The 15,111-nt window shown below is 37.0% G+C and overlaps 1 protein-coding gene across 1 annotated transcript; it reads left to right on the top strand.

Annotated features, from left to right (window-relative positions):
* Positions 1-259: 259 nt before the first annotated feature.
* Positions 260-2,089, top strand: LOC141606182 (2-alkenal reductase (NADP(+)-dependent)-like). The gene is made up of 5 exons (XM_074425214.1): positions 260-627; positions 772-958; positions 1,042-1,208; positions 1,298-1,380; positions 1,577-2,089. The coding sequence occupies exons 1-5, from the start codon at positions 388-390 to the stop codon at positions 1,953-1,955; spliced, it is 1,056 nt and encodes a 351-aa protein (XP_074281315.1). The 5' UTR covers positions 260-387; the 3' UTR covers positions 1,956-2,089.
* Positions 2,090-15,111: the final 13,022 nt, after the last annotated feature.

Here is a 15,111-nt window from a genome sequence, read left to right as displayed (position 1 = left end):
GATTTTAGAGAATACTGTATTTGGTATTATTAGTAATGTATAAGAGAAAACATAGTCATGCGAGATCTTGTTTGATTCATCGTTATGAATGCTATAAGAATATCAAGTTTTATAATTTTTAATAATGTGTAAGAGTGTAACTAAAGATATTCACATTGCAAAACACGTTTCGACAAGCGTAATAAAGTCAAATGTAACCTTTATAGGGAATATTATTAGAAGCCGGCAATAGAAAAAAAGATGGATAGCATTCGTCTCTTCGAAAAAGCTATATTCAACAGTATATAATTAGGTCCCTTGCCATAAGCAATTAAGCATAGAACATTATAAACATACTTTGACCAAAACACCCTAACAATCTCAACAATCATACACATCAAAGCAACAATGGCTGCAGAACAACAAGTGAGGAACAAGCAAGTAGTGTTGAAGAACCACGTTGTCGGGTTTCCGAAAGAATCCGATTTGGAGATTAAAGATTCCACAATTAGCCTCAAACTTCCTGAAGATGCCAACGATTCTAGCATTCTTCTTAAGAATCTCTACTTGTCTTGTGACCCCTACATGAGAAGTCGTATGAGTACGCATGATCCTGCCGCTTATGCCGCGGCTTTTGCCCCTGGATCGGTAATTTATTCCCTTTTTTTTTACGATCATTTATCAAAATAAAATTAGGAGCTAGAGCAGTCCAGAACAAACAGAGCAATAACAATAGAAGAACTTTATATAAAATTTTGTTGCTGATTTTGTGCGATGAATGAATTTTGGCAGCCAATTACAGGTTATGGAGTGTCCGAAGTTGTGGAATCGAGTCATCCGAAGTTCAAGACAGGCGACCTAGTATGGGGATTTACGGGTTGGGAAGAGTACTCTCTTCTAACATCACCACATCAATCACAAGGTTTATTTAAAATCCAACATACTGACGTTCCTCTGTCTTACTACACCGGGATTCTTGGTATGTTTCTACTCACAGGAGTATTTATTAGGAGCGTTTATAGATGATATGCTTTTATATCCCGTGCTTATGTCGTTCTGTAGGCATGACTGGTATGACAGCCTATGCGGGTTTTTATGAGGTTGGGTCCCCTAAAGAGGGAGAAAATGTATATGTCTCTGCTGCATCCGGGGCAGTTGGCCAGCTTGTTGGACAATTTGCGAAATTAGCTGGTTGTTATGTCGTTGGAAGCGCAGGTAGCAAAGAGAAGGTATGTAAGACCCTCGTTAAGAAGTTTCCAACAGCACGAGTTAACCCAAATTCTGGTTCTTATTTCCGTTTGCAACTTGACATTATTAGGTTGATCTATTGACAAATAAATTTGGATATGACGCGGCCTTCAACTACAAGGAAGAGAAAGATTTGGACGCCGCATTAAAAAGGTGAGTTTCTTGTCGCGTAGAAGTTGGTTGGTGTGAGTGGTAATGACTCTCATCTTTTAAACAAGTGGTCAGGAGTATGATTACTTACTCCTGGTCAACACCCAAAAAATAAAAAAAATAAAAAAAATAATAATTCAGAGCATATCCCCAAAATTGTTTTATGTTAAGGCAATTGATTAGATGTGTTTTTGCATAGGTATTTTCCTGAAGGAATCGACATTTACTACGAGAATGTTGGAGGAAAGATGCTTGATGCTGTTCTACTTAATATGAGGCTGAATGGTCGTATTCCAGCATGTGGAATGATATCACAATATAATCTAACGGAGTCTGATGGTATCCGCAATCTATCCAGCGTGGTCACTAAAGGACTTCGTATGCAAGGTTTTATCGTTACCCATTACTATCATCTATATGAAAAGTTCCTAGACTTGATAATACCACACATCAAGGATGGGAAGATTTCATATGTGGAAGACGTTGCTCAAGGTTTAGAAAGTGCTCCCTCGGCTTTGATTGGTCTTTTCTCTGGCAAAAATGTCGGCAAACAAGTTATCGCTGTTGCTCACAAGTAACTTTGTCGAAGTGTGATCAATGTTTTAATTTCTGTTTTTCTTCAGTTGTATTTATTTAGATAAAACTGTAAATCTGTGATGCATTGAAGCGTGTGTTGATGAATAAATTTCGTCTGTTATTTTTGTCTTTTTCATTCGATGATCCAACTCTTTTTGCGTGTTCATCATATGTGAGAGCCTTTTATACGATGGGCAAGTGTGGTCACCCAATCGCTCCAGACACGGCTGATTTGTATTGAATGACTAGAGGCGCAGATCGCAGTCTTGAAGACAAGGCTGTTGTTGTGCTGGGTAGAGACCGACCGCTCAATGCTCTTGGCCCCTTTATATAGAAATTTCTATATAAAGACGATAAAATTTACCAAGTAGAATGAGAATTCGAAATTACAACTTAATGTTGCATTTGTACATTATAAAATAATGCCTTATTGAATAACATCACACGTTGGATCAAGATTTGAATTATCTGATGCCTTGTTTGGTAAACAACGGATTAATATTAGCAGAAGCAAATTTAGAAAGCAGATTTGACTAGCATAATGATTTAGCGGGTTTGACTAGCAGATTTATTTAGCAGAATTGTTTTAGAGGTGTTTGGTAATTGACAGTTTTAGATTAGTGTTATGAAATAATACATACTTCTGTCTCTCTTTTCTTCTCTCTACTTTCCCTCTATAATTATCTATTGTCTTTATTTCACAACACGTTATCAGCACGAATCTAACCGACTGAGTAGGAGAAATCAATTACATGCGTAAGTATCCGAACTCATAATCATACATGTCTTTCGTCAAATATATACACGTCTTTCGTCAAATATTGATCATTGAGGTATGTTTATTGAACTCGGTTTGGAAATCAATTTAATTGTGTACGTTTCCTAACCATTGTTAAATTCTCGCATCCAAACATACATTAATTTGGTAATCACTTTCCTTTTGTCGTTTGTTGTTGATAATCATTGTTTATTATAGCCGCTTGATTTGTGTTCCACCTTTTCAGTATAAATGAATTCTCTTATTTTGCTTTAGCCTCTTATGTTATTCTGTCATGCAATTTGTCTTTCTTGGCTAGATGACCATCATTATATTCGTATAATCACGAGTGATAAATAGCACGAAACACTCATTAATTTAAAAAAAAAAAGAATTGATAGAAGGAAAGTGGGGGAAGACATAATCATTAAGATGGTCATACAACAAAGATAATAGCTCGTGTTTATCATAGTTAATCATACCAGGTAAATTTTTCTAGTACAATTTTCTTCCATATACGTATAAGTACTTAACACGTCTATGAGTATATGAATCGCTGTTCAATTTAAAGCGATCTTTATAAAAGGCAAATTTAATTGCGAATTGATTCTTGTTCACCTGTAGTTGAACAATATAATGAGATATGAAATTTGATCCACTCTTTGAAGTGAATGTGACATCTCATAAAGACTCTGTCTTTAGCAGAGATCGAGAATATGGCGTTATGACAAGCCTAATATTGCGGCCTTAATTGAGCTTAATGGTGTGGCCTTATTGAGCCATATTCGTTCATCAAAAGAAATTTCTCTTAAAAGTCATGTGAGACTCATATATGCTCGAAATTTCGATAAGAGAAAGAAGGAAAAAATATTTACGGTTAAAAATTTGACATTCACACTATGGCCTGAAGTTCATAGTGTTTGCGAGATAATGAAACTATGACCTAAAGTCCATAGAGTTTACAAATACTGAAATTATGACCGATTTAACCGACTGAGCATAGGGAAATAATTTATTAATCTGTTATTAAGAATTTGAAACTATGTACAAAGTAGTATATTATATTAATTCTTGACTATTGCACGTTGATGAATGATTTAACCATTACACGTACCAATGTTGATTTCTTTGTTTACAAATAACCATGTTTCCAGTAGGCATCATCTTCTCTTATAAACAAATCTAAGATCTACATTCATGCGCCTTTGTATTAATTAGTTATTAATGGTTATGTGGATGTACGTATTTCAACGTTTATTGTTTTGTGGTTTAAGTCGGAGTTTCAAACTTTTAATTAATTCATTTGTTTATGTTTTCATGGTTATGTCTTGCTTAGTTTTAAGTTTTGAATACGTAAATTTAATTAGTTTTACCTTAATTTTTATTTTTGAATTATGAGTGACGATTATCATGTTTTCATATTACAAACTTAATGGCTATAAATACTTTTGTGGGTCAACCACTGTAATCATGAAATAAATCTGAGTTTATATTAATTTTAAAATATCCAAATCTCCAAATACTTTCGGAAAAACTTATATGCTCACTAAAGTTATAGTACTCTTGTAATATTATCTTGTATAATTATTAAAAATTATATTGAATCTTGCGAAACGTGGATTTATAATTATTGATCTTTTGATATATTTATGTTTTCTATAGTAACATTGATGAGTCTTGCCAATGTCACATCATTTATCTGGCCGGATTCTTAAAAAGTTTACATGAAATAATTCAGATGTGACATAGTAAAGCCATCCGGGTTTTTACTATACCCGTTTTGATAAACCTGAAGTTTATCCCAAGGAAAATATAAGTGCTGAAACTCTCGTGTAAATTTATTAAAGGCAAGACATTACACGAAGACTGAGTATATTTAATATTGGAGATCACAGTTTGATTATTATATGGAATTGTTAGTCTCCGAAAAGGGCATTGTAATTCAGCACATTTAAAATCCAATTGCATTATATTGTTACTCCCCAAAAGATTTTGTTAATGTACAAAAATGCCCATATAAATTCTTATCGGTGATATGAGAAATTACGGTCTAAGGTGGTTATGGTTTTTACCACCTTAAGGGGAGAATGACAAGGAAAAGCTGGTAAAAACAAACAAGTATATTATCCCCAACTGGACCTAAAGTTCAGTAGTTTGTTTTCAATATGAAATACATCAAGTAGAGGTTCATGAAATTATAAATGATGGCATTCATTTGGTTATGAAGATGTATTATGATACCACTTTTATCACCTTATCAAAATGTGATATGTTACATTAAAATTTATGATTTAATTATAGACAGTTTAGCCCTATATGTGGTATAGTGAGCTATGCATTAGTCATAAAAAAATATATGTAATGAAAAATTAGATTCTTGCCAAATTGAACAGTAAAGCACACGTGAAATATAGTGTGAGAGTCATATCGGTTCACATATTTCTAGTAATAAGAAAATGACAAGTTTGGGCAGTTGGTACTCCTATGGAGTAAAGAAATTGGGATGTCCCGGAAGTGACATAGATATCTGAATGATAATAAATGGCCTATATAGAAAAGGAATTGCACCAAATATATTCAGATATCACTGATTCTGTAACACCCCCATACTCCAAGTGCCTTACCAGGACCACTCAGGTATAAGGATACTACCATCTCGGTTGCCCGAGGTACTGAATATCATAAGACAATAAAGAAACGTACTTTTAAAGTAATTATAGATTAAGTGATTACATGTTCAAACCAAAACTAATAAAAGGAATTACAAGGTTCTCATACGGTCTACAGCTAAAACTATCAAAGCTACTAGACTTCGTCTGACACAGCGGAAGACTTCTAACTGCCACGTGATGACTCATCCCAGCTATCCCATACGCGTCATATCACACCGCTCAATAATCGCTCACCACCCCGAATGGATCACCACAGTTTTTAAAACATTTAAACGGGGTCAAGTACTAATCACACAATTCAATATATATCAACAATAAGATAAACAGACACAATTTGAATCACACACACACACACACACACACCACCAACTCCCATCGTCTCAATCGATCGTCCTTTGGACCACCCGCCGATGGGGGACCGCAGCCGTTCCCACCTAAGCCCCGCTCATCGTACGAGCGATAACTCTGTCCCATTAATGTGCACATCCCCTTTCGTGGCGGGTTCCACGAAGGGCGAAACTAGGGCGTGAGATCACTCCCGCAAGTGACCCCACTCAGCCGAGAACGCATCTCGAGAACCATCAACAAACACAACCACAATCACAAACACAATTACAATTACAATCATCATATCAATCACTAACTACAGCACATCACCAATATCCCATTATGGGACTAATACTGAGTAGGAAATCATACCTGGATAGCACAACACGCAGACGGTATCTACAGCTGTCTCAAAACGCCTCTTCTATGAACTCTCCTCCTACCATACAACACATAGATACTACTATTCAATTACTATTCATAAAAATCCCCAATTCCTAAATTGGGGTTTCACTAATCTTAACAAAACATTATATAAATTACATTAAAAGCTTACCCTCGACGCAAGGAATCCAACGACACAAACTACGATGCAAACCGACCGTCGAACTCCGGAATTGTCAAGAACGCGATTAGGAAGAAGACAAGTTGTTTTCTCTCTTAAACAGGTTTTAGGTTTTGTAAAAAGTGATTTAGAACAAAGACGAATTGGTTTAAATACCTTAATCGCGTAATTAACAAAACCCGAGAAAACTCCCCCGTAAAACCGGACACTCGATCGAGTACCCAAGGTACTCGATCGAGTACCCCCCTACTCGATCGAGTACCCCAGCTACTCGATCGAGTACCCAACAGGTCAGAAACTATTTTATTTCGCAACTTGCCCTTACTCGACAGAGTAAGGGCTACTCGATAGAGTACCCCAAGACTTATAAATACGGAGTATTACGGTCTTCCCTCCTTAAAAGGAACTTCGTCCCCGAAGTTCAACCCATACATAAAAACAACCATACCGACTCGACCAAGACACAACAACTTAGCTAAGGACTCGAGAACTCGACCGAACATAGAACATGAACTCTTAACCCCTATTCTACCAGCTATGTTTACTTCCACAACATGACTCACTATATCGTATCTACCACATATATATCTTTCACGACACCAACTCCATACATAACCAACTACCATCCTCTAATGCTGCTAGCTCCATAATATCATCAACTATCAAATCCAATACCAAGACACTCATAGACATCAAACGGAATGTTACATTCCACCACCCTTAAAAGGAACTTCGTCCTCGAAGTTTACTCACACTCATAACATCATCCTCCAACTGTTAACATTATATAAAATATTCCCCCACTCTGAAGCATCACACTACTACGAGCACGGCCATGGCCCTTTTATAAGTATTGTCCACAAAACAAATCCCTCCTTTACGCTACGCTAACACTCTACTTCCAATTATATTACCGCATGCACCACCATGAAACTCTCTTTTATTGCATCCTACTCCTCTTAAGACAAACGTTACGTCCTCGTAACTCGCTAATACTAAACCCTTAGCTATATTATCTCATTATCCTCATCACCACCCTATGTCAAAGATAACTGCCTATAACCTCATTTCCATAATCACTCCTATTTCTCAAGGCTCTCTTACTTCAACAGTTCTCATACTTCAAATCAATCGCACACCCCTAACCTATACCATAAGGCTCGTAGCAAAATCACCATACTAACTCTCCATTATCACCGCAAACCAAAGATACCTCGCTATGTAAAGCACTTATCTTCCGAAGCATAACTCACGATCCGCACTCGTTACGTACACGCACACTAGATCCTCAAGTTCTTTCTTTCATTACCGCAAAATTCATACACCACTTAACATGACACTAATTTCCCCAACACCCCACACTCACTGTCTCAACAACAGATTATGAACTACCTGCCGCTTTCAGCTCATTACAACACATGATCCACGAATCATTTCCCATTACCATGTCTACCGATGTCTCATCTGAAAACAAGATCAACATTACCGTAACAACCTCTCACAACCGCGTCCCATCAACAGATTATCACTATCCCATGACAACGACGAAACATATACAACTCTATTTCACATCATACTCTACCTCATTCCCAACTTAACCTAGTAACGAAAACATAAATAAGCAAGACAACTGTCTATCAAAGACAAACCGAAACTCGTAGAGAGCAACATCAAACAAAACAACAATCCATGTATAATCGGTATGTACTTTCGAAACTCGAATCATAATCACCCCGCCTACTCCACCACAACCGGTGACGGCATCACAACGCCGCCACCAACAGCCACACCGTAGTGCGAAAATACCCGCATCACAACACTAAATATCGAGTCCGGATCACCACCCGAGGCACCACAACCACATCGATAGACATCACAACTACATACGATTCCATAAATACTGCCTCGGAAATAACCTTTCGGACAAGGAAACTTACTCCAATCCACTTTACTCTATCACAACGCAACATATTATATGAAATAACAGATAAGCATCTCATGAACATCATCTCTACCATTTCACGGAATACACGTGTGTTATTAATACACATAAAATTATAACTAGCCATGTCAAATTAATCAAATTATTACCTTTTTGGATATCATTCAATTAAACTACCGTGTCCAACATATATATATTGAGAACATTCATAAAATAGCTTTATAATTATCACACCGTACCACTTCTTGTGAGGTCAGAACCTCACACAAACATTTACACATATCATAGACCCGTAATCACAACCAACTAGTCAATCCTGACCACGTAAGTTACCACTCAACAAAGGTTACCTGCTGTCCGAGCTTAACTCGCATGCCCCTCATCACATTCTTCCATTCGCATCACCAGCACCTTCTGCCATACATAACCATACAGCTAACACTCATTATGAGAAACCACCTCCTAAGACTATGTCTTATACTTCCTGAAACCATACTTTTATCAATTCGGTCTTTACAAAATCGGCCTCTTTAGAATTGCCACTTTTCTAATATACACTTTTCCTTAACCACTAGTCAAAGACCATAACACTACCTTTGTCCAGGACATCAAACCTCTTCACTCATCTCTAAATATCATGATTTCTTTTCTATCTTTGGTTAACATCCCAAACAACGAACATCGAATCCATGAACAAAATTATCTCAACATTCTTCCCAATATTTTCCTTAATTGAATCATCATCCATTTCTCCACCAAAATCTCATATCATGCGGATATTCTTCTAACTTCTTACTTTCCTTAATTCCTCGAAACTCATTATCAATCATGTTGTCTTGAAACTCCTATATAACCTTGACTAACATCTTCGTGATACTATCACACATTTCGATGATTCCTTACCTTTACATCACATAACTCCGGTGAACATTTTCCTCATCTTACTTTTATCCTTCTTTTCTCTTTACACTCAATAATACCAATTTAATAGCTCAACTCCTTATTACTTCTATCTAACCCTTTTGTGCACCAATTACCTTCTCATCGCTCCAAAACTCAAATCCCATTATTTTATATCGATATCATCTCCCTCTTTCTTACCACAAATATTCTCTTATTATGTCATCAATCACCCTTGCCACTAATACATCCATAGAATCAACGTTCTTGTTCAACAATTGCATCTCCTTCTTACATCTCTAGAAATCAAAATTCCTTTCATACCGCCAATTACCCAAGGAACTCACACAGTAGTTTCATCTTTTAATAAACCTCCCAAACTCACTCACACTGTCTATAAATACACCTCGCGACATGTCTCCACAAAGTTCACTATATATTACTCTTCTCAACCCCTTTAAACGAACTTTCACTACCTAAATCCATAACCCACACGACTCCTAACCATTTCCCTCCTTAACTCTTTACACATCTCAAGCTGCCACTATCCACATTCTTACTTTCAATCTTTTCATTCTCACGTTCATTATACTCACATCATCCCTTGTCTATATTCACTTATTTCTACATTACTCAACACACAATCATATCACTCATCCCGTCTCGCAAAACGTGCGCCTTGCCTCAATAAACTATACCAATCTTCCTTTTCTTTTTCCACCATCTATCATAATCACTCATAATTCATGTCCTCCCCACCGAACTCATACTCATCATAGTGCCACTCTTTACAACATAAGATTGGGTAACTTACGCTTCAGGACCAACACATACGTAAAACAATGCATAAAGAAGTAATACAACACCTTTGAATTAAACGTAATATGCAACGAATGTCAAAAGACAAACATACGACCCGAAATACGCATATGACCTGTACAGACCCCACTCGATCGAGTACCAGAACCTACTCGATCGAGTTGAGGCTACTCGATCGAGTGCCCAACATGCTCGATCGAGTGCCCCGACTCCAGAACCCAAATAGACCTTCTGATCTCTGACTTACTCGACCGAGTAGCCCGGCTACTCGATCGAGTGACCCCATACTCGATCGAGTGCCCGAGGTACTCGATCGAGTGCCCAGAAACACGATTCTGGTCAAAATAACGACAAGTACCCACTCGATCGAATCAAACCCACTCGATCGAGTCATGCAGACTCGTGAATACTACCCGCATGTTATCTCCCATACCCTAACGTACTATGCATTCATTATTATTTCAACATTATGATTACAACTACGCATTCAAATCTGCGCGACTCCTCATACAATCAACAAAATAATCTACTTCGTGTTATTAAGTGCCACGTTTATAAATGACCATCATGCTTTTCATCCAATTCGTTATACAAAACACATATCATTGAACCTCTATTCTTCATGTTACTACTTACCAAAAGTCAAACATTACCACCTATCATGCTCATATAACATTCAACTTTCAATCATGTATTACTCGCATGTTTTAAATTTTCATATCTTTTCATAACACAAACCACACCCATACACTACAAATCCTATTTCCATGTTGCTAATACAACAACATTACAAATCCACTTCATCACACATCATCATATACGAACTACATTCTTTTTCTACCATATCATTCATCATTCTCATATACTTTTTCAACGATTCCAACCAACATGTCAACCAACTATCATGCAACATACTTTCAACAAACCATATACAACACAATTAACATACACGTCACACATATACCCACGGACTCCACGTTCCCATACCATGTGATCGGCTTAAGTATCATGGGGCCAAGATTTTGAAGTGAGGGCGCCTACTCACCCAAAACCTAGCATCAGGTGGGGCTCCCATTACACATACACCAGGTTCATTTTATTAGACTCCCTATGTTCATTATGTTCATTTGTTACGAGTTCCAAGATCGTCGCTCGATACCATTTGTAACACCCCCATACTCCAAGTGCCTTACCAGGACCACTCAGGTATAAGGATACTACCATCTCGGTTGCCCGAGGTACTGAATATCATAAGACAATAAAGAAACGTACTTTTAAAGTAATTATAGATTAAGTGATTACATGTTCAAACCAAAACTAATAAAAGGAATTACAAGGTTCTCATACGGTCTACAACTAAAACTATCAAAGCTACTAGACTTCGTCGACACGGCGGAAGACTTCTAAGCGCCACGTGATGACTCATCCGGCCTATCCCATACGCGTCATATCACACTGCTCAATAATCGCTCACCACCCCGAATGGATCACCACAGTTTTTAAAACATTTAAACGGGGTCAGTACTAATCACACAATTCAATACATATATCAACAATAAGATAAACAGACCAGTTTGAATGTCACACACACACACACACACACCACCAACTCCCATCGTCTCAATATCGACCGTCCACTTTGGACCAGCCCCCCGATGGGGGACCGCAGCCGTTCCCACCTAAGCCCCGCTCATCGTACGAGCGATAACCCTGTCCCATTAATGTGCACATCCCCTTTCGTGGCGGGTTCCACGAAGGGCGAAACTAGGGCGTGAGATCACTCCCGCAAGTGACCCCACTCAGCCGAGAACGCATCTCGAGAACCATCAACAAACACAACCACAATCACAAACACAATTACAATTACAATCATCATATCAATCACTAACTACAGCACATCACCAATATCCCATTATGGGACTAATACTGAGTAGGAAATCCTACCCGGATAGCACAACACGAGACGGTATCTACAAATTTTGTCTCAAAACGCCTCTTCTATGAACTCTCCTCCTACCATACAACACATAGATACTACTATTCAATTACTATTCATAAAAACCCCAAATTCCTAAATTAGGGTTTCACTAATCTTAACAAAACATTATATAAATTACATTAAAAGCTTACCCTCGACGCAAGGAATCCAACGACACAAACTACGATGCAAACCGACCGTCCGAACTCGGAATTGTCAAGAACGCGATTAGGAAGAAGACAAGTTGCTTTCTCTCTTAAACAGGTTTTAGGTTTTGTAAAAAGTGATTTAGAACAAAGACGAATTGGTTTAAATACCTTAATCGCGTAATTAACAAAACCCGAGAAAACTCCCCCGTAAAACCGGACACTCGATCGAGTACCCAAGGTACTCGATCGAGTACCCCCCTACTCGATCGAGTACCCCAGCTACTCGATCGAGTACCCAACAGGTCAGAAACTATTTTATTTCGCAACTTGCCCTTACTCGACAGAGTAAGGGCTACTCGATAGAGTACCCCAAGACTTATAAATACGGAGTATTACTGAATTGGGGGTTTCACTAATCTTAACAAAACATTATATAAATTACATTAAAAGCTTACCCTCGACGCAAGGAATCCAACGACACAAACTACGATGCAAACCGACCGTCTGAACTCCGGGAATTGTCAAGAACGCGATTAGGAAGAAGACAAGTTGCTTTCTCTCTTAAACAGGTTTTAGGTTTTGTAAAAAGTGATTTAGAACAAAGACGAATTGGTTTAAATACCTTAATCGCGTAATTAACAAAACCCGAGAAAACTCCCCCGTAAAACCGGACACTCGATCGAGTACCCAAGGTACTCGATCGAGTACCCCCCTACTCGATCGAGTACCCCAGCTACTCGATCGAGTACCCAACAGGTCAGAAACTATTTTATTTCGCAACTTGCCCTTACTCGACAGAGTAAGGGCTACTCGATAGAGTACCCCAAGACTTATAAATACGGAGTATTACAGTCTTCCCTCCTTAAAAGGAACTTCGTCCCCGAAGTTCAACCCATACATAAAAACAACCATACTGACTCGACCAAGACACAACAACTTAGCTAAGGACTCGAGAACTCGACCGAACATAGAACATGAACTCTTAACCCCCATTCTACCAGCTATGTTTACTTCCACAACATGACTCACTATATCGTATCTACCACATATATATCTTTCACGACACCAACTCCATACATAACCAACTACCATCCTCTAATGCTGCTAGCTCCATAATATCATCAACTATCAAATCCAATACCAAGACACTCATAGACATCAAACGGAATGTTACAGATTCAGTACTGATAATATCACGAGATGTTGAAATTATATATCGATATATTTAAAAAACCGATATGCATTTGCACGCGGAATTTAATGGACCAGATAATGGGGATCTTATAAATAAGTCCAATTTTATTGTTGACACATAATCAATGATTATGAATGAGCTCATGGACATGAAGTCCATCCATTGACTTGAAGTTAATTGCAATTATGAATATTGGAAAAGAAACTGTACAGTTTGCATTATCGAGTCATTATCATGTGTATTTAGAGATTAAGTTCATTTGCATATTAATTAGTTTTATTTTATACTATAAGTTATTGCATTGTTTTGGAATGTTGTTTAGAATTAGTTACATATCATATGCATGCACATGATTAATTATATTGTTATATTTTGATAAATATTTTAAAAGGAGAACTCTTATCTTATGAGATACTCCAACGAGGATTACTCCTTATAGGAGCTTTTTATAAACGATTATCAAATGATAATGTTTGATTAATTGAGTTTTGGGAACTCATGATTATATATGAACCTCTATGACATGATTGAAAAGTTCGTGATTATTTCCAAAATGGAATACTTAAACTCCTGTAGAGTTTACTTGATGTCTCAACCTGAAGTTTGAGTATATTGGAATTTAGATTTGAATGAGTTTCTTGCTAATTAAACACGTGAAATGAGTTTATGGTCCAGAAGTACCATGACGATTAGAATAATGTAGTGAAAATCTACAATGAAAATGTCAATCCATACATATATGGTTTAGCAAACAAAATGGCTCAAAGGTATTGGATGATTATTCAATAATTATCGGATCGATTCTCCCTAAGACAAGGAATTAAGGAATGATGACTACACTCTTTTTCCCTTCGACTAGATTTTTTATCCCAATGGATTTTTCCTAGCAAGGTTTTTAATGAGTTAGCACAATAAGCTCATTGATACGCTATGATTATTAAGACGAGTTATTCTTGACTTATAATATTATGTCATCAATCGAGAAATTCTCTATCACTATTGTGGAAGTATTATTTGAAATAAAGGTCAAAGAGTCATCACAAATGACTACACCCAGATTGTGAGTTCTAGTGAAATATGAAGAAAGAAATTATCAAGGATTTGAAGATATCAAGTTTATTAACTACAATGGGTTTTATTCAATTATCGAGACGAGAAGTTACGTTAAAGCATGATTCATTTCAAGATACATCAAGTTATGTAATCATTAGGGGGAGTAAACACGCGTTGTACTCTTTTTCCTTATCCATGTTTTTGTCCCACTGGGTTTTCCATGAAAAAGTTTTAACGAGCCAACTATTATTATGCGTGTTTGAAGATTAGTGTACTCTTTTCTTTCGCTAGTGTTTTTCCCAAGGGGTTTTCTAGTGAGGTTTTTAACGAGACATCTTCTTCAGTAATGGACATCCAAGGGGGAGTGTTATGAAATATTATTATGTAATATTATATGGATGTCCATATGTTAGGATATTCTAGCGATATTATACTATGGAAACTCTACCCTATTGTATGTGTATATATAAACTCCCTCATAATGCAATAATACATAGTTCTGTCTCTCTTTTCTTCTCTCTACTTTCCCTCTATAATTATCTCTTGTCTTTATTTAACAACAATTAGCAGATTGTTTAGATGATTAGAGGGGAAAGTAGTAATTAGACCCCTTTACTTTAGTCAATTGTGAAATCTAACCCTTAACTTTTAATTGGAGTAATTAACCCCCTTAACTTTTGCAAAATGTGAAATTAAACCCTTCTTTAATTTTCTGGCCAATATCTCACCGGAATTTCATTTTATCATCCTTGGTTATATGGAGAAACAAATTTTATAAGAATCGTCAATTCATCATGATTC

The sequence above is a fragment of the Silene latifolia genome, chromosome 10 (assembly GCF_048544455.1).
Source record: "Silene latifolia isolate original U9 population chromosome 10, ASM4854445v1, whole genome shotgun sequence".
NCBI lineage: Eukaryota > Viridiplantae > Streptophyta > Magnoliopsida > Caryophyllales > Caryophyllaceae > Silene > Silene latifolia.
Note: the sequence above shows the minus strand (reverse complement) of the source record. Positions and strands in the feature narration are given on the sequence as shown.

Coding starts and splice junctions, on each gene's coding strand:
- LOC141606182 (XM_074425214.1), top strand. CDS start 388: ATGGCTGCAGAACAACAAGTGAGGAACAAGCAAGTAGTGTTGAAGAAC. Junction 628..771: donor CGGCTTTTGCCCCTGGATCG/GTAATTTATTCC, acceptor GAATTTTGGCAG/CCAATTACAGGTTATGGAGT. Junction 1,381..1,576: donor TTGGACGCCGCATTAAAAAG/GTGAGTTTCTTG, acceptor GTTTTTGCATAG/GTATTTTCCTGAAGGAATCG.